The sequence below is a fragment of the Prionailurus bengalensis genome, chromosome D2 (assembly GCF_016509475.1).
Source record: "Prionailurus bengalensis isolate Pbe53 chromosome D2, Fcat_Pben_1.1_paternal_pri, whole genome shotgun sequence".
Taxonomy (NCBI): Eukaryota; Metazoa; Chordata; class Mammalia; order Carnivora; family Felidae; genus Prionailurus; species Prionailurus bengalensis.
In genome coordinates this window covers 58293998-58317454 of record NC_057351.1, presented here as the reverse complement: position 1 = coordinate 58317454, position 23457 = coordinate 58293998, and the positions used below count along the sequence as shown (strand labels likewise).

Here is a 23457-nt window from a genome sequence, read left to right as displayed (position 1 = left end):
TTTGTATTCTTCCTGAACCATTTTCTACCTTCTCTAATGTCCATAGCAATCTGTGCATTTTTCTTGTGTCACTAGATTTCAGAGTGATTGTTTATGTCTGAATTCGATTTTAAGGTCTTTGAGAGCAAGACCGTCTTACTCATTTTTCCCTCTGTAGTGTGTCTTGTCTAGAGTAGCACCCAGTTAATGCTTATTGGATTGAATTGCATCTTTTCTGCTCCGCATGAATGAAATTTTGTGTGCTGTACTTTTTCTATAGTAGATTTTCCAATTATGAGTACTCACTTTTCAATTTAGTGTCTATAAATGGGCTCAGAAACACAGTTATTATGTCCTGGTACACAGAAAATGAAATTTCAGTATTAGAAACGTTTGCTTTTACTTTCAGGACAGTTCCCCAGCAGTTTTGTGGAAATTGTGACCATCCCCAGTCTAAAAGAAGGAGAGAGGCTGTTTGTCTGTATCTGTGAATTTACATCCCAAGAATTAAACAGTCTTCCCCTCCACCGAGGTAAGTTGACCATTCAGAAGTAGACTGTTTACAATAAGTTGAATGGAGCTGGCCCATTTTGACAAGTAGATTTTTTTTTTTTTTGAATTTTTAAAAGTGGCTAACCTCTGGAGAGTGTTTAGTAGTAGCAAGATCGTGCTGACAATAATAATGCCTTATATTTGCATAGCATTTTATAATTTCCATAGTATTTGCTCACAAATACATTCTCATCTGATCCTCACCACAGACCTGGTAGCAAAGTGGATATTATTAACTGCATTTAATAAATAATGAAAATGAGATTCAAAGGATGTTACCTGCAGATGAAAACTTGTGGCCTCAGAAGGTCAAGTCATGTCACGTGATTGTAAGTCCAGCATTCTCTTTCCACTGCCCCATATTGTAGCCACACTTCAGACTACATTAATCTTTTTTCCCTTAAAAACTAATATGGCTTTCCCAGCAACATTACTATTTATTACTATATAATAATCAAGCAGGAATTGTGGTATAGAGATTAAGAGACAGATGTCAAATAGCCCCATTTTGACTCCCTATCGATAGGTAATATTACATTAAAGTTATCATCAGAACCAGTTTAAAAGGAAGTGATTTAAGGGGTGCCTGGTGGCTCGGTTAAGTGTCCGACTTTGGCACAGGTCATGATCTCACGGTTCATGAGTTCGAGCCCCACACTGGACTCTGCTGTCTGTGTGGAGCCCGTTTGGGATCCTCTGTCCCCCTCTCTCTCTGCCTCTCCCCTGCTTATGCTCTCTTTCTCTCTCTCAAAAATAAGTAAACATTAAAAAAAAGGAAGTGATTTAAAATGAATAGTTGTAGCCATGTCTCAGTGACATTCCAAGTATTTCTCACTTACTCTGATAGATGTATGAACTTCTCTAAAGATGGACCATAAACCGTTTCACCAAGGATACTTGATTAAGTCCACACATTTCTGCATGAGCACAGAAACCAGTAGTGTTCCACAAACTGATGTTTATGATGAATGCAATTTTTGTGATGACAAAGGAGGAGCCAGCAAAATGGTAGAATTTATTGGGCATGTTCTTAATATTGTTACTTGCTCTTTTGAGTATGGCCCTGAAGGACTAGGCTTAATTTCTTAAACCATGTGCACATCTGAGAGAGAGAGAGCTCGCAGAGGTGGGGAAAGAGAGAAACCTAGCAAACTTCCCTAACCCTTAGGCAGTGAGAAGGAATATTGAATTTAGATCTTAATCCTCAAAATCTGTTTTGAGAGTTTCTTACACTTTGCATTGACCCTCTACCTCTGTTCTGAACGCTTTCTTGTTAATCAGTGTTGGAAAGGGAGAGAGAAATAGATCAAGATGTTATAGCAGGAAACTTTTATCTGTCTCCACTCACAGCCCTTCCACTGCGGGGAGAGGGGGGTGGGGTCTGTAGTCCACATCAGACCAGAGGGAGTGGAGAAAAGGCCAGAGCACAGTAGCTTCCATTAGAGCTGAGCAGAAGATATGGGTGGCATGGATTTGTCCTTTCCTATACCTAGAGCAAATAAATAGTGGGTATAAGAATATACTCTGTGGGAATATGCAGTATGTCTACAACATTTGGGGAATTGGAAGATGTATCTTCTGGAATTAGCTTTTTTGCTTTATATCTTGTGTAGTCAGGTCTTAGATACTAAAAAGAGAGATTTTCTGCTGAATGCCTTCCCTGGAAAGACTGGTATCATGGGTTCTGAACTTGCTTTGAAGTTAAAATCTGCCTCAGGAATCCCAGGGCCACAAAATAGATTCTTAGGAAGACCCTAGCATGGATCTTTCAGCCAGGAGCCTCCTGGACCAAGACTGACTCAAGCTCAGGCTGGGTCTTAGAACCTGTAGATGTTATCTTGATTAGTTTTTAAGCAAAGGAAGAGGATGCAGCAGGGGCAATACGTAGGAAGAGACTAGAAAGAGATATGCTAACTGTCAGTGTTTTTATCTGTTCTCTTCTCTGCTGCTCTCCTTCCAGTGAGTGCACTGACTATTCAGCTCTGTTTCCTTCTATGCTTTTCATGGCTCTTTTAGCTCTGTGTCTTCTGATTTGAACACATAAGCCTTTGAGAATGGGAGAGTTAGATAGATGCACCTCTGCAATTTGAATTTTTCTGGGAAGTTTAGCAGGAGACGCAGAAATGATTTTAATTTCTCTTGTTTTCTATGCACGACAGTACACATTAACAGATAATAATTTTACTTGTGGGAAGCAAAACCAGTAAAAAAAAAGAAAGTTTTTTTTTATGCCCCCTATAGTTTATAAAACTTGAGTCTAGGCTTCCTGATTTTCAAGTCTAGTGCTTGGAATGTCCCTTCTACTTCTTAGGTTGAAAATTGTTTTTTTCCATTAGATCGGTGTCTCAGCTCACAAGTGGTATACATTCCTCTAGCCCTGCCGTCTAGTACTATTAGTCCTATTCCCTGTTGTTTCTTTCTCTCTCCTCAGTACCTTCCGTGTAGCAGTGAAGCTTCCTCTGTGCTGTGTAAATAAAACTTTTGGTGATTGAATATGTGTCAGGAGGGGATTTGGAAACCTTAAGAGCATGTGGGATAATGTTTGAGACCGGTTTCGTTTTACCATGCTGCCTTCAGTTAATTGTTACCTACTTACTGCTCAGAAGTATCATTGGGATTAATAAGAGAAAAAATTATATATTTTAATTGTAAAATTATGTTATTAAAGATATATATGTATTTGGAGCTTAGGAGATAAGAATTCTGATGGCCCTAGATTTAAATCCATCTCTACAACTTAGTAGCTGTGACTTTAGGCTAGTTACTTACGTTATCTCAGCCTCAGTAGGATAATAATACCTACCCCAGGTAGTTGTGAGGGTTGAGTGAGGTTATGCACATAAAGCATCTGGAACAAGGTAAGCATGCAGTAAAGATGAACTGTCCCTCTTATTCTTAACCTGGGATTCCTGGACTTTGTGGATGTGCTCTGGGGGGACGTTGTGTCCTAATAATGACATGAAGTTTATGTGTCTGTACATTTTTCCAGGGAGATTCTATCTGGAATTGGAATCACCAGTAGTTCTTCCAGCAGGTGTCACCCTTTCTCCTTTCCACAAAGCCATCCAGTTGTTTTGGATTATTCCCTGTATTCTGAGTTATATTTAAACTCCAAAAACAAGGCTGTCTCTGTATGTCTTCTTTGGAAAAATGTCTATTCAAACCCTCTGCCTATTTTTTAATCAGGTTGTTTGGGTTTTTTTGGTGTTGGGTTGTATAAGTTTTTTATATATTTTGGATATTAACCTCTTATCAGATAAGTCATTTGCAAATATCTTCTCCCATTCAGTAGGTTGCTTTCTTTATTTTGTTGGTGGTTTCCTTCACTGTGAAAAAGCTTTTTATTTTGATATAGTCCCAAAAGACACATGAAAAGATGTTCAGCATTACTAATCATCAGGGAAATGCAAATCAAAAACCACGATGAGATTATCACCTTATACCTGTCAGAATGGCTAAAATAAAAAAGACAAGAGATAACAAGTGTTGGTGAGGATGTGGAAAAAAGGAACCCTTGTACACTGTTGGTGGGGATATAAATTGGTACAGTCCTGGTGGAAAACATGGAGGTTCCCCAAAAAATTAAAAATAGAAATACCATATGATCTAATAATTTTAATAATTCACCCAAAGAAAACAAAAACACTAATTCAAAAAGATATGTGTGTGCCTGTATGTTTATTGCAGCATTATTCACAATAGCCAAGATGTGGAAACAACCTAAGTGTCCACTGATAGATGATAAGGAACATGGTGTGTGTGTGTGTATACACATATATATATATGTATGTATATATATATATATATATATATATATATATGTAATGGAAAATTATGCAGCCATAAGAAAGAATGAGATCATGCCATTTGTGACGACATGGATGGACCTAAAAAGTATTATGCTAAGTAAAATAAGTCAGACTGAGAAAGACAAATACCAAGTGAATTCACTCATATGTGGAATCTAAAAAAAACAAATGAATAAACAAAAAAGCAAATCAGGCCTATAAATACAGAGAACAAACTGGTGGTTGCCAGAGGGGAGAGGTAGTGGAGGGATGGGCAAGCGAGAGATATAGACTTCCAGCTATGGAATTAAGAAGTCACAGGGAGGGGCGCCTGGGTGGCTCAGTCGGTTAAACGGTCGACTTCGGCTCAGGTCACGATCTCGCGGTATGTGGGTTCGAGCCCCGCGTCGGGCTCTGTGCTGACTGCTCAGAGCCTGGAGCCTGTTTCAGATTCTGTGTCTCCCTCTCTCTCTGACCCTCCCCCGTTCATGCTCTGTCTCTCTCTGTCTCAAAAATAAATGTTAAAAAAAAAAAATTAAAAAAAAAAAAAGGAGTCACAGGGATAAAAGGCACAGCATGAGGAATACAGTCAATGGTATTGTAATAACCATGTATGGTGACAAATGGTAGCTATGCTTGTGGTGAGCATGGCATAACATATAAAGCTGTTGAATTACGGTGTTGTACATCTGAAATAATGTAACATTTTGTGTCTACTTTACTCAAATAGAAAAATTATTTTTATTTTTATATTTTAGAGAGCGAGAGTAAGGAGGGGAGAAGGACAGAGAGGGAGGGAGGGAGGGGTGGGGGGAGAGAGAGAGAGAGAGAGAGAGAATGAATCTTAAGCAGGCACCATGCTCAATCCCACGACCCTGGGATCATGACCTGAGCCAAAATCAAGAGTTGGATGCTTCACCGACTGAGCCACCCAGGCCCCCTCAAACAGAAATATTTTTAAACAGAGAAAAACAAGGCTCTCTCTTAAAGGATCAGTGCAGGTGGCCAGGGCCATTTACTGTTTTATTTTTTTTTAATTTTTTTTTTCAACGTTTATTTATTTTGGGGACAGAGAGAGACAGAGCATGAACAGGGGAGGGGCAGAGAGAGAGGGAGACACAGAATCGGAAACAGGCTCCAGGCTCTGAGCCATCAGCCCAGAGGCCGACGCGGGGCTTGAACTCACGGACCGCGAGATCGTGACCTGGCTGAAGTCGGACGCTTAACCGACTGTGCCACCCAGGCGCCCCCATTTACTGTTTTAAAAATAAACAGAGGGAGAAAAAAAGAGAGAGGGAAAACAAAAAACAAAAAAAAAGAGTATGAAAAGGAAAGTACAGAAAAAGGAGAGAAAAAAATTAGTGGGAATGATGAAATATCACTGATAATTGCCTCATATAACACAGAATGCTTATAACCTCATTTTCTAGGCAACCTCCTCACCCTCAAAAAAGACCAATAAAAAATGAATTCATAATTTTATTTTTTAATTAAATTTTTAATTTTAATTCCAGTATAGTTAACAGTGTTATATTAATTTCAGGTGTAAAACGATTCAACAATTCTATATGTTACTCAGTGCTCTTCATGACAGGTGTACTCTTTTTTTTTTTTTTTTAATGTTTATTTTTGAGAGACACCAAGTGTGAGTGGGGGAGGGGGAGGGGGAGAGAGCGAGGGAGACACAGAATCTGAAGCAGGCTTCAGGCTCTGAGCTGTCAGCACAGAGCCCAGTGTGGGGCTTGAACCCACGAACTGTGAGATCATGTATGACCTGAGTCAAAGTCAGTTGCTGAACAGACTGAGCCACCCAGGTGTCCCTATGATAAATGTACTCTTAATCCCCATCACCTATTTCCCCCATTCCCCCCATTCCCCCCCGCCCTCAGCTCCCCTCTGGTAACCATCACTTAGTTCTCTATAGTTAAAAATCTGTTTTGGGGCGCCTGGGTGGCGCAGTCGGTTAGGCGTCCGACTTCAGCCAGGTCACGATCTCGCGGTCCGTGAGTTCAAGCCCCGCGTCAGGCTCTGGGCTGATGGCTCAGAGCCTGGAGCCTGTTTCCGATTCTGTGTCTCCCTCTCTCTCTGCCCCTCCCCCGTTCATGCTCTGTCTCTCTCTGTCCCAAAAATAAATAAAAACGTTGAAAAAAAAAATTAAAAAAAAAAAGTCTGTTTCTTAGTTTGTCTCTTTTTTTTTTCCTTTGGCTTGTTTGTTTTGTTTCTTAAATTCCACATATGAGTGAAATCATGGTATTTGTCTTTCTCTGACTGCCTTATTTCACTTAGGATTGCACTCTCTAGCTCCATCCATGTTTTGTTTTGAGAGAGAGAGAGAGAGAGAGAGAGCATGCTCACGAATGGGGAAGGTGCAGAGAGAGGGGGGGACAGAGGACCTGAAGTGGGCTCTGTGCAGATAGCAGAGAGCCTGATGCGAAGCTTGAACCGACAAACTGTGAGATCATGATCTGAGCTGAGGTCAGTTGCTCAACGGATTAAACCACCCAGATTCCTCTCTGTGTTGTGGCAAATGGCAAGATTTCATTCTTTTTTATGGCTGAATAATATTACATTGTATATGTATGTATATATACACACCACATCTTCTTTATCCATTCATCTATCAATGGACACTTGGGCTGATTCCGTAATTTGACCATTGTAAATAATGCTGCAATAAACATAGTGGTGCATGTATACCTTTGAATTAGTGTTTTTGTATTTTTTGGGTAAATACCCAGTAGTGTGATTAATGGATTATAGGATAGTTCTACTTTTAACATTTTGGATAAATTTATGTATAAATAACCTGACAAATGATATAATGCCCAGGCCATAGATTTGTGATGCCGTGTGTGTGACAGATGAGGGTAAGGTTCTCATATGGCTCATATGGAAATCTAAGTAAAACATGTGGTGAGTCTGCCTAAAGCACATAGTCTCCTGGGCATTGTGATTCAGGCTGGGGGTCAGGGGGACCTAATACTACGGAGTCAGACTACTTCCATTTCAGATTCTAAGAAGGCTTGCGTTTGTTCTTACCATCTTATTCCTAATGCATTTCTCGTTCGAATTAAAAAATCAACCAGCAAACGTAAGCAGCCTGGCGGCTGGGATTATTTATGCATGAGTGAAAGGCTCAGGCTGACTCTAAGAGTCACCACCACACTTCCTATTTTTCTGTTTTTGAAATCTGGGTGCTCTGTTCCAGCAGTTCCTCATATTGTTGTTTCAGAAGGCTGGAAATGACCACCAGGAAGCCTCTTCCTCAGGACTCACCTGGGATGCCAGTGCAATAGCTGCACGACTCTTTCTGATGAAAATGAGAGACGGTGCAAAAACTCAGTAACAGCTACAAAACAAGGGTGTTGAGCAAAATTAAATCTAACATGCTTTTTGGGGTTTAAACTGTGATTCTTAAAAAAAATTCACCTTTTTGGGGGCACCTGGGTGGCTCAGTCAGTTGAGTGTCCAACTCTTGATTTCGGCTCAGGTCATGATCCCAGGGTTGTGGGATGGAGCCCCGTGTCAGGCTCCATGTTTGAGTAAGCTTAAGATTCTTTCTTTCTCTCTTTCTCTCTGTCTCTCCCTCTCTCCCTCCTCTCCCGGTGCCCCTCTCCCCTGCTTGCACGCACTCTCTCTGTCTCTCAAAAAAAAAAAAAAAAAAAAAAAAAAAAAAGATCTTTTTTTATATAAAAGTAGCCAACAGAATGACAGTCTGCCAGGTAATAAAGCTTATTGAAACAGTCGCCCGGGTGAAAATAGGAAAAGCAAGCCCTATTATAAGGGTTTCATGGAGATCTGGCAACACAAGGAAAATATTGCAATTCTACAGTTTAGGAAAGCCAGTAGAGTGGGAGTTATGGCATGCCTTTATTCTTCTGATTCACCCAAAAGCCTCTTGTGCCTGGATAGTAGCCATGTCTCCAGTGAGTTTCTTCTGTGGTTCTGATGGATTAACCTTAGAGGTAGTGGGGGAAAAATCATTTATAAAATTCTCAGGACCCCAAGCTCTAACCAATGGATAGTGAGCCATAAATTAAAGGAATATAGAAATATAGGACCAAGACCCTATATATTTTTTCAGGAATATCTAAGTAAAACATCAAATCAGTGAAAATGTGTTGGGTGCCTACCACCAAGTACAAAATCTTAACATTGGGTCCTGTGTAGTATATAAAAATACAAGTGTCAAAATTAGTGATGTAAATGATAATTTCTTTACTAGGCTACAGATGGCCAAAGTGGATATGAGTTTCTAAGGTCTTTTAGAGAAGGATGCTAGGGTTTCAGACAGACAGTCTTGTTTGTATAGGAAATAATGAAAGTGTCCTTGTGTGGAATAGGGAGATAGTATTGTCTGGCTGGGGTGGAGGCAGGGAATGGGTTACGACTGGATGTGGGTGCCAGGTTGCACTAAGGTAAAAACATAAGAATAGTCTTTTAGTAGTTTAGTAACTAAACCTTTTTAGAGAGTTTAGAGCAAACTTATTTTTTATATATTTCAGATAATAAGAAATACTTTTAAATTTTATTTTATTGGTTTTTTTTTTATTGTAGAGAGAGAGGGAAGCATGAGCAGGGGTGAGGGGCAGAGGGAGAGAGAATCTTAAGCAGGCTTCACGCTCAGCCTGACGTGGGACTCGATACCACAACCCTGGGATCATGACCTGAGCAGAAATCAAGGGTCGGACGTTCAACTGACTGAGTCACTAGGTACCCCAAGAATAGGATTTTTAGAGAAGAATCCTATTGGAGTAGTAAGAAGCCTTCATGCCTCACAGGAAAAAATTGAGCGGGGGAGGGATATGATAAAACTGGTACGTTTATCATCTCAGTTTGATTGGAAGAGACTGGAAAAGATGAAGTCTGGGACAAGGTTTAAGAGAGTGAGATGGCGAGAATTGGACCAAGGCAAGTAGTGAGTGGAAACACTATTTTGAAAGAAGGCATTAAAGGAAGAAAGGAAGGAAGCAGGCTGGAGCCTGTTTCAGAGGGAAGATAGGATTGATTTATTTGGGAGTTGGAGTTGCAGAATCATCATCAAATTGGACAACGAATGCTTGCTCTGGAAAGGCATTGTATCAGACTCAGGAAATACAAAAGAGAAGTGGTACCTGCCATTAAGGAACATGCCATTCACTTGGTGAGAAGATAGGACAGACTTAAATTTTTTTTTTCAAATCAAGAGAGGTTGAGTACCCTAAAAGATACCCTAAAGTTGATACCCTAGAAGATAATCTAGTTATAACATATGCTTGACTATAAAATAACTTATGTGACTTTGATAGGTGTTTGCTGCCCTGGTCTTATTTTACTTGGGCTGCTTGCATCCCTTGATCACCTCTGCTGATGAAAGTAAAATTGACTAGGCATCCAGTAACAGGAAGATTTAAAAAGATTAAAACTGATAATCCACAAAATGAATAATTCATCATCAGATAATTAAGAGTTTGTTTTATAACAATTTATTACAAAACCATAGAGCAGTTCTTTAAGTTGGGGTGAATCCTCTAAGACTGAATTTTAATTTCATTTTTTTCCAGAAACACTGTGCCCCTATCCTTTCTTTACCTCACCTTCTTCAACAGTAAGACAGATAGACACGAACTGTTCAGTTTACATTTTGTGAAGTTAACCGAAACATTGATATTGGAACTATTTTTGAAACAAAAGTACCTATTGCTAGAACATGCTTTATTATGATGTATTTTCAGGATAAGAATAGTTCGAAAAGGCCTCTGGAGGATATAAATGAAGAATTTGTTGCCCACACCCTGTACCTCCAACAAAGAAACCATTCCTGAAGACTTGTTTTATTGTTCCATATTTGATATTAAATACGATTTAGCATGAGAGAGTAGATGCATTGGTTCAAAGGATTACAGTGGACATGTGTACACACACATACATATATTTTAAATGTTTTTATTTATTTTTGAGAGAGAGAGAGAAACAGACTGACAGAGCATGACCAGGAGAGGGGCAGAGAGAGAGGGAGACACAGAATCAGAAGCAGGCTCCAGGCTCTGAGCTGTCAGCACAGAGCCCGACACAGGGCCCGAACCCATGAACTGAGAGATCATGACCTAAGCTGAAACCAGACACTTAACTGAGCCACCCAGGCGCCCATTTATATTTATATTTATATTTATATTTATATTTATATTTATATTTATATTTATATATAAGATATATACATGTATATTTTAATGTTTGTTTATTTTTTGAGAGAGAGAGAAAGTGTGTGCACAAGCAGAAGAGGGGCGGAGAGAGAGAGAGAGAGACACCACACAATACAAAGCAGGCTCCAGGCTCTGAGCTGTCAGCACAGAGCCTGACGCAGGTCTCAAACTCACAAGCTCTGAGATCATGACCTGAGCCAAAGTTGAACACTTAATTGAGCCACCCAGGTGCCCCAGATATGTGTATATGTCTTTTTTTTTCCTTTTTTATTTTTATTTTTATTTTTTCAATATATGAAATTTATTGTCAAATTGGTTTCCATACAACACCCAGTGCTCATCCCAAAAGGTGCCCTCCTCAATACCCATCACCCACCCTCTCCTCCCTCCCACCCCCCATCAACCGATATGTGTATATGTTTTATCATTTATAAACTAATCCAATGACACAGACTGTAAGAACACTGTTTAAAAGTAGTATTTTTCAACTTTTTGATCCTAGGAGCCCTTTTATACCCTTAACAGTTATTGAGACCCGAGGGAGCTCTTGCTTATGTGGGTTTATGATATTTGCAATATTAGCTATTAAAACAGAAAATTTAAAAACATTTATCAATTCATTTTTTAAAACCTATTATATATTAACATAAACAGCATATTTTTAATGAAAAATAGTTTTCCAAACAACAATTTTAATGAGAAGAGTGTCATTCGTTTACATTTTTGCAAATCTCTTTAATATTTGGTTTAATACAAGAAAGCTAGATTCTCATATTTATATTTACGTTCATTCTCATTGAACTGTGGTTTACTGAAGTATGTGAAGTATATGAAGAAAATATAGTTCTGACTTTACAGACTCTCCAAAAAAGATCTTGGGGCTCCCCCAGGATTCCATGAACCACACATTGAAAACCACTTGTTTGCAGAAACGTGTACTATTTTGTCACTAAATTGTCAAAATTCACTAAATTCACTAAATTATCAAAAGTATTATGCCCTGTGTGGCTCAGTCGGTTAGGTGTCTGACTTTTGATTTTGACTCAGGTCATGATCTCATGGTTCATGAGATCAGGCCCTGCGTCAGACTCTGCTGACAGAGCTGAACCTGCTTGGGATTCTCCCTGTCCCTCTCTCTGCTTCTCACCCACTTACATACGTGTTCTTTTCTCTGTCTCTCTCAAAATAAGTAAATAAACATTTAAAAAAAAAAGTATTATGCCCTTAAAACTCCAGATGTGTATTTCCCTGAAACTGACATTTAAAACGATGAGTTGTACTATTAGTTATGTTAATACTCTTTTGGGGTGATGACTCAGGTCATTATCTTTGCTTCTCTTTCTTTAGGCGACCTAGTGATTCTCGATGGTGCTCCCACTGCCGGCTGGCTGCAGGGCCGAAGCTGCTGGGGCGCGCGGGGCTTCTTCCCGTCCTCGTGTGTCCGGGAGCTCTGCCTGTCCTCACGGAGCCAGCAGTGGCACTCGCAGAGTGCCTTGCTCCAGATTCCTGAGTACTCCATGGGACAAGCCCGGGCGCTGATGGGGCTTTCTGCCCAGCTGGATGAGGAGCTGGACTTCAGAGAAGGGGATGTGATTACCATTACTGGAGTTCCTGAACCAGGCTGGTTTGAGGGGGAATTAGATGGTCGAAGAGGCATTTTTCCAGAAGGTTTTGTAGAGCTTTTGGGGCCTCTGAGGACTGTGGATGAGTTGGTAAGTTCTGGAAATCACGACGATTGCATTATTAACGGTGAAGAAGACACCCCTACAGGAGAAGAGGAGAGGGAGCCCGAAGAGGATGAGGAGCAGCCAGGGACCTACGGAATTGCCCTCTACAGATTCCAAGCCCTGGAGCCAAATGAGTTGGATTTTGAGGTAGGTGATAAAATCCGAATTCTGGGGACGCTGGAAGATGGCTGGCTGGAAGGATCACTGAAGGGCAGGACAGGCATCTTTCCTTACCGATTTGTAAAGCTCTTTCCTAAAACAAGAGCAGAGGAGACCATGGATGTGCCAGAGGAAAGCAGCCCTGCTGAGATCCCTGACACTTCTCTGGATTGTTCTGAGAACTCCATAGTAGTAGAAGGAAGAAGACATGAAACTCTCGAATATAAAGCGGAGAAGTCCAACTGTGTTATTTCTGAAACATCTGCTTCTCCCCTGGAGCATCTGACTTTTGCGTATGAAGTAAACAAAAATTCTCATCAGGACGAGGGCACCTCAGGAGGGCCCCTGAGAAGCCCGGGCCTGGGGCACGAACAGCCTCTTGCCAAAGACTGTTTTGCAAAGGATCCTTCAGAGACAATCAATGGGGTTTCCTCTCAACCTCAGGTACCTTTTCGTCCCAGACTGCAGAAAAACCAGTATTATTCTCCAGTGGGAGGGAGCCTCCTAAGCTCAGAGCAGTATCCTGACCCTGTTCCCTTCGAAGCAAGGACTAAAGACTACTCCAGCCTACCTCCCAGAGGAATGCACTCCCCACCAAAAACCCTTCAGAAGCCAGTGCGACCTCCTCACAGTGGCACTAGTCTTTTTGCCCCTAGAGTAGTCAGACCCAGCCAGTTGAGCCCTCAGCTCCAGGGCATGGTAAGATGTGTTAAAAAGCCCCACACGCTCAAAGAAAATGCCTCTGGCTTTTGTTCTGGATCAGAGGTGAAGCCTGGTCTGCAAGATAAAGGGTTCGCAGTGGAAGCAATGACACTTGTGCAGGGAGAAGGCAGCACTGACCTGGATTCTAAGTTGACACAACAGCTGATAGAGTTTGAGAAGAGCTTGTCAGGACCCGGCACAGAACCAGATAAAATTTTGCGCCACTTTTCAATCCTGGACTTTAACTCCGAGAAGGACATTGTCCGAGGTTCCTCAAAGCTACTCAGCCAGCAGGAGCTGCCTGAGAGGAGAAAAGCCCTAAGGCCACCGCCACCGCGGCCCTCTGTTCCAGCGTCCACTTCTCCCCAGAGCCTGAAACCTGAACCTCCCTTGGCAGTGCGACCCTCTCGCCCAGCTCCCCTGCCTCCCCCGGCACAGCACAGAATGATATCCCCCAGGCTCCTAACCTGTCCCCATCCTAGCTGTGAGACCCCAGAAAAGGAAGGCCCTGAGAATATGGAACAGACTCCGGACCAAACTTCCCCGTGTCCGTTAGTACTGGTGAGGATTCAGGAAATGGAACAGGACTTGGATATGTGTAGCGGGGCTCAAGAAGAGCTAAACGTGACGGTGGAGGAGAAGCAAGATGAATCATTAAGGGCAGAGACCCTTGAGGACCTTGAGTTCTACGAGAGCAACATTGAAAGTCTGAATATGGAACTCCAGCAACTTAGAGGTGAGTGGTGAGGAAACAAAATGTACTCGCTTCTTGACATCCACAAGTCCGCGTTAACAGCCTCCCTGTGCTTTTTAAGGGAGATGTTACCGTCTTCGACAAAGAATGATTTGCTGTTTCATTACCTAATTTCATATCACAATTCGACTGGTCTGTCTTGGTATATCCTATGACCACTCACTGTAGCTTCCTGAGTTCACTTGATGCCCAGATAAAGAAGCTCAAACCTCATTGATGTTCATGCCTCCTGTTCTGGTGTGGTATGCATAGCAGTCAGGCAGCTGGAAAGTCCCTTAACCAGGCTGTAGTGAGGACTAACGACTCCTAGGCTAAGATTCGTGAAAAACTGCATCTTATGTCTTTGTGGTTTAAGGAGTGGGTTTCAATAGTAACCATAAGTCCTAACATTTATTAACTTGTTCATAATAAGGACTGGTTACCATTTGCTTGCACAAAAAATCTTCACAGCCACCCTAACGGCACTGGGATAATTCATACGGCTGCTTTATAGATGAGAAAGGTAAGATTTGCAGAGATTAAGTAGCTTACCAAGGGAACTGGGAGCTCTTGTTTTTAACTACTGCAGTTCACTGCTTCCCACCTTGCACATTCAAATATTCAAATTCTGTCCCTTAATTTGGGGGTGACCAGCCTCAGGGACTCCATTTGTATTCACCAGACTTATGGGAGAAATAAACTATGAAGGAGAAGGAGAAAGGAAGTGAGGCACCAGCATTAGTCTAGGGCTCGCGGAGAACACGGCTGTGTCACTTCGGGCAGGTGTGCCAGAGAGCTCCGAACCCACGTGTCCTCAGGAAGGAAAATAATACAAAATAATGTGTGGATGTAGGAATTGCAGGATACTGATTGAACTCCCAGCAGGAGAATGGTGGTCCGGAGAGGCTGGCTCAAGAAGGCGGGCCAAGTACACACGCTCACCTGCCCCTCTACTTTAGATCACTGCAAGCGACTGGAAAAATAAGTTCCAACAAGAAAGAGTATTATGGGAAGGCCAGAAGTGGAGTCATCTTCTGAGAGATGGGAAGCAGATGGTATTAAGGAGAGGAAACTTCTATCTAAACTATGCTCGGGAGAGGACCGCTATGCGAGCGCGTTCAGGTCTGAGGGGACTGCAGCCTCAGAGGCGGGGCAGGGCCGGGGGGTGTCCTGGAGCAGATTTTGCTGTGAAGGATCAGGGAAGAACTAGGGCACTTGGGCTGAACAGGGGCGGCAGCAACGGTTACCCTCAAGGGGACTCGTGAGGATGAGCTCTTAGGCATGTCCTCAAGAAGGTGATCACTTAGGGCACCTGGCTGGTTCAGTCGGTAGAGCATGCAACTCTTGGTCTTGGGTCATGAGTTTGAGCCCCACTTTGGGCATAGAGTTTACTTAAAATAATAAAGGGGACATTAAGAAAAAAAGTGATCATTTAATATGAGTACCTGAAGTCCTGGGGGGATTGCCAGATACCTGGATGGTTTCAGTGTGCCTGAAAAGGAGTTATAAGGGAATCTCAGTGCTACATCCCCAAAGCAATAGCAAGTTCCAGGATCTTCTACCACCTTCCAACTTGTAAGTTTTGAGATACACCTGTAAACTATTCTTGCATTAGATATACGGGTGGCTGAACAAAAGTGTCTCAAATTTCAGGTAGTGGGAATTTCTCAATAATGAGGCTTTTTAGGAGGGCTTGGCTGGCTCAGTGGGTCATGCAACTTTTGATCTTGGGGTTGTGAATTTGAGTCCCATGTTGAGTGCAGAGATTACTAAAAAGACATTTTTTTAAAAGTAATACTTTTTAGAATTAATTGTGTTCCACAGAAATGCTATGTCTTCTGTGCTTAAGGATCCCATGCAGTGTTTTTAAATGGATGTATAGATTAATGGACTGGTACTAAGTGATGAAATGGGTATTCTTTTTCCTTCAACTGACCTTCTTTTTTAGGACTAATTTAATAATTTAGCCAGTGTTCTTACCGTGCTTTTTTTTTTTTTTAAGTGCTAAAAGTTTAATAATGTGATAGATCTACAGTGGGTGTGTACAGTCTTAATTAAAAAGATTTTTCTTCATTTGAATCTATCAACAGCATAGGCTATATTAATGTTAATTTTTTTTCAATAAGTATTATTTATGTCTATTGCTAATGTGATGAGATTATTCCTTGGAGTCACTAACAGTACTTCGTAAGGTCATCGTTTTCTGTTTTCATAAAAATGATATTCAGTAATATAGTCAGTACAGTGAAAAAGAAGGAAATCATCAGTTTGAGCACTAGGCTTTACTCTTCCAATGCTCTTGATACAGCATTCATCTAATTCTGATTGATATTATATTTAGTTGTTTCTATGCCTCCCAATGTGAATTTTAAACCTACTGAGAAGATATACTTTGTATTAGTGTATCATTTCCCACACACCTGCCAGAGTATTCTGCAGGTAGTAGAGACCCATTAAATACTTGATAAATTGGATATAGTTTAACTGAATGAAATTAAGTTGAAGTTGCGTGTCTACTTCCCAGAGTTTTCATACATCTCCTACCTCTGTTTGTTACTTTGAATTTGGACCACTGTGGCTCTGGAGACTGTTGGAACAGAGATGGCAGTCCCCTTATCAGACACAGTTCATGGGTAGCAAAATAGTCCAGTGCTGTGTCAGACCCAAGGTAAGGTTCTTTGTTGTAGCTAGCTACACCTCCTTCTTAAGACTCTGGAATTATGGTGACATGAGGATTCATTTTGTAGAAGAAGCTCTATTTTTTTTTCAAATCTGAAATGTCATCTTTTATAGTTTTCTGTTTCCTGCAGGTAGCTTTCAGCTTGTTTTTTATTTTCTTTACATACGGTAAGCATAACGTTAGTATTAGAGTCTGCATATGATGATTCCAAGATATTATGTGTTAGTGGGGTTATTTTTGATGTTGCCTACTCCTCATTCATGTGGTCTAGACTCCTTATGTGTCTGATTATCTTTTACTGTGTGCTGGTCATAGTATTTGCAAAACGTTAAGACCTACAATGAAGGCACCTGATTCCAGAGAGGATTTGCATTTGTTTCTATCAGTTTTTTTGTGATCTGCTAATGTTCCCAAATTCCCAAAGGATAGTAATCCTTGGGATTCAAGAAAAAGAAACTGGAATCTCTGTTAATTCCTAAACTATAAATTATTCTGAATTTTAAACTATTTATTTACATGTTCTTAAATAATAATAGTAATACCATAATCATCTACAATGAATAATTTTTCTTTGTTAGGCTTATATTAAAAGTTTCAGAGATTATAATTTTCCTGTCTTATGCTAATACTAAAAGAGATTATTATATTATCATGGCACACACACACACATATACATATATAAGCAATGTGTGTGTGTGAGTGTGTGTATATATATATATATATATATATATATATATACATACACATATATATACATACATACATACATATATATATAAATGCATGGTTTGTAATGAACCAAATATTATGACAAGATTATGTATTTCTGTTTTTTTAAGATGTTTATTTTTTGAGAGAGCACAAGTGGGGCAAGGGCAGAGAGAGGGGGTAGAGGATCCAAAGTGGACTTTGCACTGACAGCACTGAGCCCCATGTGGGGCTTGAACTCACGAACCACGAGATCATGACCTGAGCCAAAGTCCAACTCTCAATTGACTGAGCTACCCAGGTGCCCCAACAAGATTATATATTTTAATAACATGTAAAAGTGTTCTCTACCTGATAATAGACTTTTTAAAGACTTTAAAGACTTTCTTACTTTTTAATTTAAAATAATTTTAGATCTGGGGCACCTGGGTGGCTCAGTCAGTTAAGCGGCCAACTTCAGCTCAGGTCATGATGTGTTTATGGGTTCAAGCCCTGTGTCAGGCTCTGTGCTGACAGCTCAGAGCCTGGAGCTTGCTTCGGATTCTGTGTTTCCCTCTCTCTCTGCCCCTCCCCGCTCACAATCTTTCTCTCTCTCTCAAAAATAAACATTAAAAAAATAAAATAATTTTAGATCTATAGGAAAGTTGCAAAAAATTAAAGTTCTCATATACCCTTCACTCAGCTTCCCCTTAACCTTCACATCTTGCATAACTATAGAATATTTATCAAAGTCAGAAAATTAACATGACAATAGGCAATTGAAAACATTAGAAGAGGGGAACATTAACATAAAATAAATTGTAAATAAAAATAATTTCAAAACTGTAAAGTAATACCACAAGTAATTAGTATTTAAAAGTTATTCTTAAAACAAGATTGTAAATACACAAAGCTTCATTTGCCCTGATCCTATTGATCATTGTTTTGTTAATATTCCAGGCATAAGAAAGAGTTTCCATCTTAGATTGATGTTGGTTGGATTATGAGTGTAGCTAAAAGCATCCTCAGGTGGGGCCATTAGGGTACATGTAAGTTCATTTTCTTTTTTTTAACAATGAAGTATTTTGTGTACTTGCTCTGATTTTGACTTTGCCATTGAAATCAATATTGTTTTTGCTAATTCAAAATTTAGACAATATTTTTGCTAATTCAAAATTTAGACAAACTGGGTGGCTCAGTCGGTTAAGTGTCCGGCTTTGGCTCAGATCATGATCTCACTGTTCGTGAGTTTGAGCCCCATGTCAGGCTCTGAGCTATTAGTTCAGAGCCTGGAGCCTGCTTCAGATTCTGTGTCTCCCTCTCTCTCTGCCCCTCCCCTGTTCTTCTTCTGTCTCTCTCTGTCTCTCAAAAACTGAATTAAAAAAAAGTTTAAAAAAATTTAGACAATAAATTTTTAACTATTCATATCTGTAAAAAATTTTATTATATTATTATAATTGATATACAACATTATATTAGTTTTAGGTGTACAACATAATAATTCAATATTAATATTCTCATGGTCTCTTTAATCTTCTGTTAAAATATTTATAAAGAACTATACCCTGTAGCAAATATTAAACCCTGAAGAATGCTGGGCAGTTTTGGGTGGTATTCAAATAATGGAACATTCACTGCTCTGAGCAAGATTTAACACTGCACAGAATCATTTGTCAGAGTTGCCAGTTTTGCTTCTAGAACTTGATATCACTTAAAAAGTTTGTATGACATACACTGTACAAATAAGCTTATTAATATTTACTTGCAAGAATGACTCACTGTTAGCAGCACACAAGGCCATGAACACACACACTTGTAAACATAACATAGCAAGAACTACAAGCAAAACTAACTGATTAGATCCTGATCACTTTTCTGTGTACTCTTGTCTGGTCAACCTTAATCTTTCACTTTCTGTGTCAGTATTTTCTGTTCTTGCTTTCAACTTGACATCGGTAGATGCCAGTAATGTGTCTACCTTTATTATTAGGCTTTATTCGTAAAGGAGAATTATAGTATTTTCTCTTGTCTTCAAGATTTCTAGGCTGATTTTTCTTAGGATTCAGAGAGACCTATACATTTCTCAAGAAACACTGAGAAGCATTTTCCACATGGAAGCATTAGTCCATCTCAGTTTGGTTCCTGAAATTAATTTCAAAGCTTAAAGTTCCATGGAAAACCAAGATATAGGAACCCCAACTGTAATTTTGCAAGAGGGCTGGTCCAATTCTGACTCACTCTCAGGGGTCCCTTGGGATCTTAGCTTATTTAGGGAAAAGGGCTGTTTTTAGATTTCTCGCCTTGGATAAGCTCTGGGCTTTGAGTTTTTGACCTTTTCTCCTCAGAGGACCATTGAAACAAAAGTTCCGTTTTCTGGAACTGGCAAGTGCTGTGGGGCAATGCCGCTTCTGTGGTTATTTGCTTGTCTGGATTCCAGATTCTTCTGGTTTTGGCCAGCATGCTACCATCTTGTCAGTGTATTGATAGTTTGGAGATTTTAAAAATATTTCCTCCAACTTTTTAAACTTTTTTTTTCCTGTGAGAGGATTGGTCCAAATAACCTAAACTTTAATTATTAGAAATTTGAAAGCCCAGGATTAGTTTTAGAGAAGCCAGTATTTGGCTCCAGCTGAGAATTTGGAGCTTTAAATTTGGAATTACCACGTAGAGTCAGAGTAGAATCAGAGTAGGAGGCATCTCTGATTATAGCATGTTGGGGAATGAAATGCCATTTTGCAGGCTTCAGGATGGGATTCAGTTCAGTCATTCATCCAGCAAATGTTTGTTATAGGTACTGTGCTAAGGGCAGGGTAATAAACACAGATGTGCTCTCTGCTCTCAGAGAGCTTCTGGTCAAATGAGTTGCTAATTAATAAATTAAGGTACATATCTAAAACATAGTATCTTCAAATCTGATAAATAGGTTGACTTCCAGAGCAATGGAAAGATTTGGGGTTAATCCACAGACTTTCAGGTTTCCCAGTACATGTTACTTTTAGAACCCTGATTAGGACTACGTAATGTAGCCCTGAGAGAATCTTATTTTAGAATATCATAGTGTTTTCCTGTCTCTAGGAGAGGTTCACATGCCTCTCAATTTGACAAGTAATCAGGGTTGTACATTCATTTCTTTATTCAGCAAATATTTCTTAAGCACATACTAGGAGGCAGGCACTGGCTATCCATTGATTAATACGAAGGACATAGTCATAGTATTATTCATATTTGTGTATCTCTGAAACTCCAGTGATCATAGTGATGTTGACCTCTGTATGTAATCACACTGTTGAAGCCTTTGAACCATGGTCATAGTTACTTCAGTGTGAGTAAGGACCCCATTAGTTCTACGTCAGTGCAGGGAATGGTAAAGGGTAGAGTCAGCCTCTTCCATATTGGGATCCTCGCTCCTAAACTTTTCTTCCCTTGAAGGTAATGTCAAGGGAATGTTGACCAGAGACTCTCAGGGTAATTTTAAAAGGCTGTTGCACATCAAATCAGAATGTGTTTCAAGAAAGTAACATTTTCAACAACATACTGAGATCTAAGACCCACTAAAGAGAGCCATTCATTTAATAAGTTAGAAAAGTACTGATATGGAAGAGTAATATCTTTATACTGAAGTGATCTACAATATTCTAGAAAGTATAGGGGCACCTGGGTGGCTCAGTAGGTTTGGCATCTAACTTCGGCTCAGGTCATGATCTCACAGTTCGTGGGTTCGAGGCCTGCATCAGGTTCTGTGCTGACAGTTAAGAGCCTGGAGCTTGCTTCAGATTCTGTGTTTCCCTCTTTCTCTGCCCCTCCCCTGCTAACACTGTGTCTCTTTTTGTCTCTCAAAAATGAAAAAATGTTAAAAAAATTTTTTTTAATTTGAAAGTATAGTTTATTTCTACATCCAGAAGCTATTTATTATTCTGAAGACTCCTTGGCGTGCCTCAGTATTAAAAATTCTTTCTCAGGGTGCTGGGTGGCTCAGTAGGTTAAGTGTCTGACTTCAGCTCAGGTCATGATCTTATGGTTTGTGAGTTCAAGCCCCACATCAGGCTCTATGCTGAGTTCACTGGAGCCTGCTTTGGATTCTGTGTCTCCCTCTCTCTCTGCCCCTCCCTCACTCACACCGTGTGTGTGTGTGTGTGTGTGTGTGTGTGTGTGTGTGTGTCTCAAAAATAAAAACTAATAAATTTTTAAATAAAAAAATTATATTGAAAAAATAAAAATAAAATAAAAATTCTTTCTCAAACTAGTAAAACACAATGAGTTAAATAGCCAAAACATTTTGTGGTCTTTCAAGATGTAAAAGTTTATGTGAAAAGAATAATAATCTTTCTTTCTGATTTGTCAGTACATGAGAAAAAAAAGCAAGTATCTTTGACTTGTGGCATGTGGTTCAGGATGTTGGCTCAGTAAAAATTAGCTCGGTTACTTTAAATGGATTTTGTCTTGGTATAAAACAGCAACCAGTTAGAAGGCTTTAATAGTCTATGTTAATTCAGGACTGAAACTAGTTTTCCTTTTACAATAGGGGTTCAATGTGTGTCAAGAAATGTAGCTTGGAATGGTTGACTTAGTTATAATTAACCCATGAATCACTATTCTTTTTTTTTTTTTTTAAGTTAGTTAAAGAATCTCTATTCCTAACTTTGTAGCATGGCTTTGTGAACATTTCCTCACGCTCAGCTCATGGCAGAGGGGAGGAGAAACTGGAATAGATCCAGGGATTTTAAGTATCGGTTTCAGATTTCACTGGGGCTTTGCAGGGATATAGTGAAAGGACCTGCCTCCCTCCTGCTAGCACAGACCCTTGGCCACAGTCATTCCTGCCACTGCACGGCCACCGAGTGTGTCATCTCCCAGCCTACACTTTGCCAGATGTAGCAAGCCCCAAGAGATGAGAAACTCCAGGGCAGTCATTTAATCTGCATATATTGAGCTCCTGCTGTATCCCAGGCAGTGCTCTGGAGTTAGGGCAGTGATCTCTGCCCTCATAGGGAGAGGCAAACAGTAAGTAGAAATATGAATATGTACTAGAAGGCAAAAGAAGCTATGGAATCAGGGAAGGCCTCACTGAAAAGTGACATTCGCGTGAAGATCTGAATGATTGTAGGGAGCCAGCCAAGCCATTTTTGGGGGGTGGGGAAATCGTCGCAGGCAGATGTGCAGCTAGTGTTTGAGGAACAGCAAGGAGGCCAATTCAGCTAGAGCTAAGGTGTGGGTTTTGTAGTTCATTGTTCAGAGTAAGACAAGCCACGGGAAGGTTTTGAGCAGGGGAGCAGTAAGATCTGGCGCATGTTATAGCGTCACTCTGGCTGCAGTGTGGAGGCCAAACAGAAAAACACAAGGGTAGGGGCACAGAGACCAGTTGGGAGGCTACTGCAGTGATGCTGCAGGCAAGAGGTGATGGCAGCCTGGACCGGGATGGTAGACTGGAGATGACGCGGAGTGCGTGGTCCTGGGTATATTTTGAGTCTGAGCCTGTAGGATTTGCTGGTGGATTGGGTGTGAGGTGTGAGAGAACAAGAAGAGTCGAGGATGACCCCGCGGGTGAGCAACTGGAAGGGTTGGAGTTGCCAGTAATTTCTCAATTCATGGTGAAGACTGCAGGAGATGCTGGTTGGTGGGGGAGGTGGGACGGGACAGAGGTCAGGAGCTCTGTTTTGGTCATGTTGATGAGCCCATAAAACATCCGGGTAGAAGTATTGATTAGGCAAGTTTGATATACAGCCCAGAGTTCAGGGGAGGGGTAAGGGTTGGAGATGTACATTTGGGACAAATCAATTTTGACAGCCCATAAACTTTATTTAAAGCCACAACGTTTAATGAGATTACTTCTTAAAAAAAAGAAAAGAAAGAGTATAGATACACAGAAGTGGCCCAGGCACTGAACCTCACCATTAGCTGAAGGAAGTGAAAGACAGTGATCATAATTATAATTAATTGAGCACTTATTACTTGTCACACAGAGTGCTAGGTCTTTGACACACTTTCATGAATCCTCCATATTGTGCATATATGACAAATGAGAAAGCCCAGGTTGACCCAGACTGTCACAGTTAGTAAGTGGTAGGGCTGGGGTTCAAATTCAGGTCGGTTTCATTGCACAGCCTTGTGTGCCCTGTCACTGTGCCACACCATGATGTTGGCGTGTTTCAACTTGAGAGAGGGATGCTTGATCTCTGAGAGTGGGTGTAGGAAGCAGCACCTGAAAAACCCAGAAATTCAAGGGCTCACAGAGGAGGGATCCCAAAAGACCCTTGTCAACTTACTTCCA

General features: G+C 40.5%; 1 protein-coding gene across 1 annotated transcript in view; it reads left to right on the top strand.

Annotated features, from left to right (window-relative positions):
* Positions 1–23457, top strand: part of LOC122493130 (dynamin binding protein) — a 113276-nt gene that overhangs the window by 39092 nt on the left and 50727 nt on the right. Inside the window, exons 4-5 of the mRNA XM_043597235.1 lie at positions 389–511; positions 11849–13825. Coding sequence (XP_043453170.1) covers positions 389–511; positions 11849–13825 — 2100 coding nt within the window. The remainder of the gene's footprint in view (positions 1–388; positions 512–11848; positions 13826–23457) is intronic.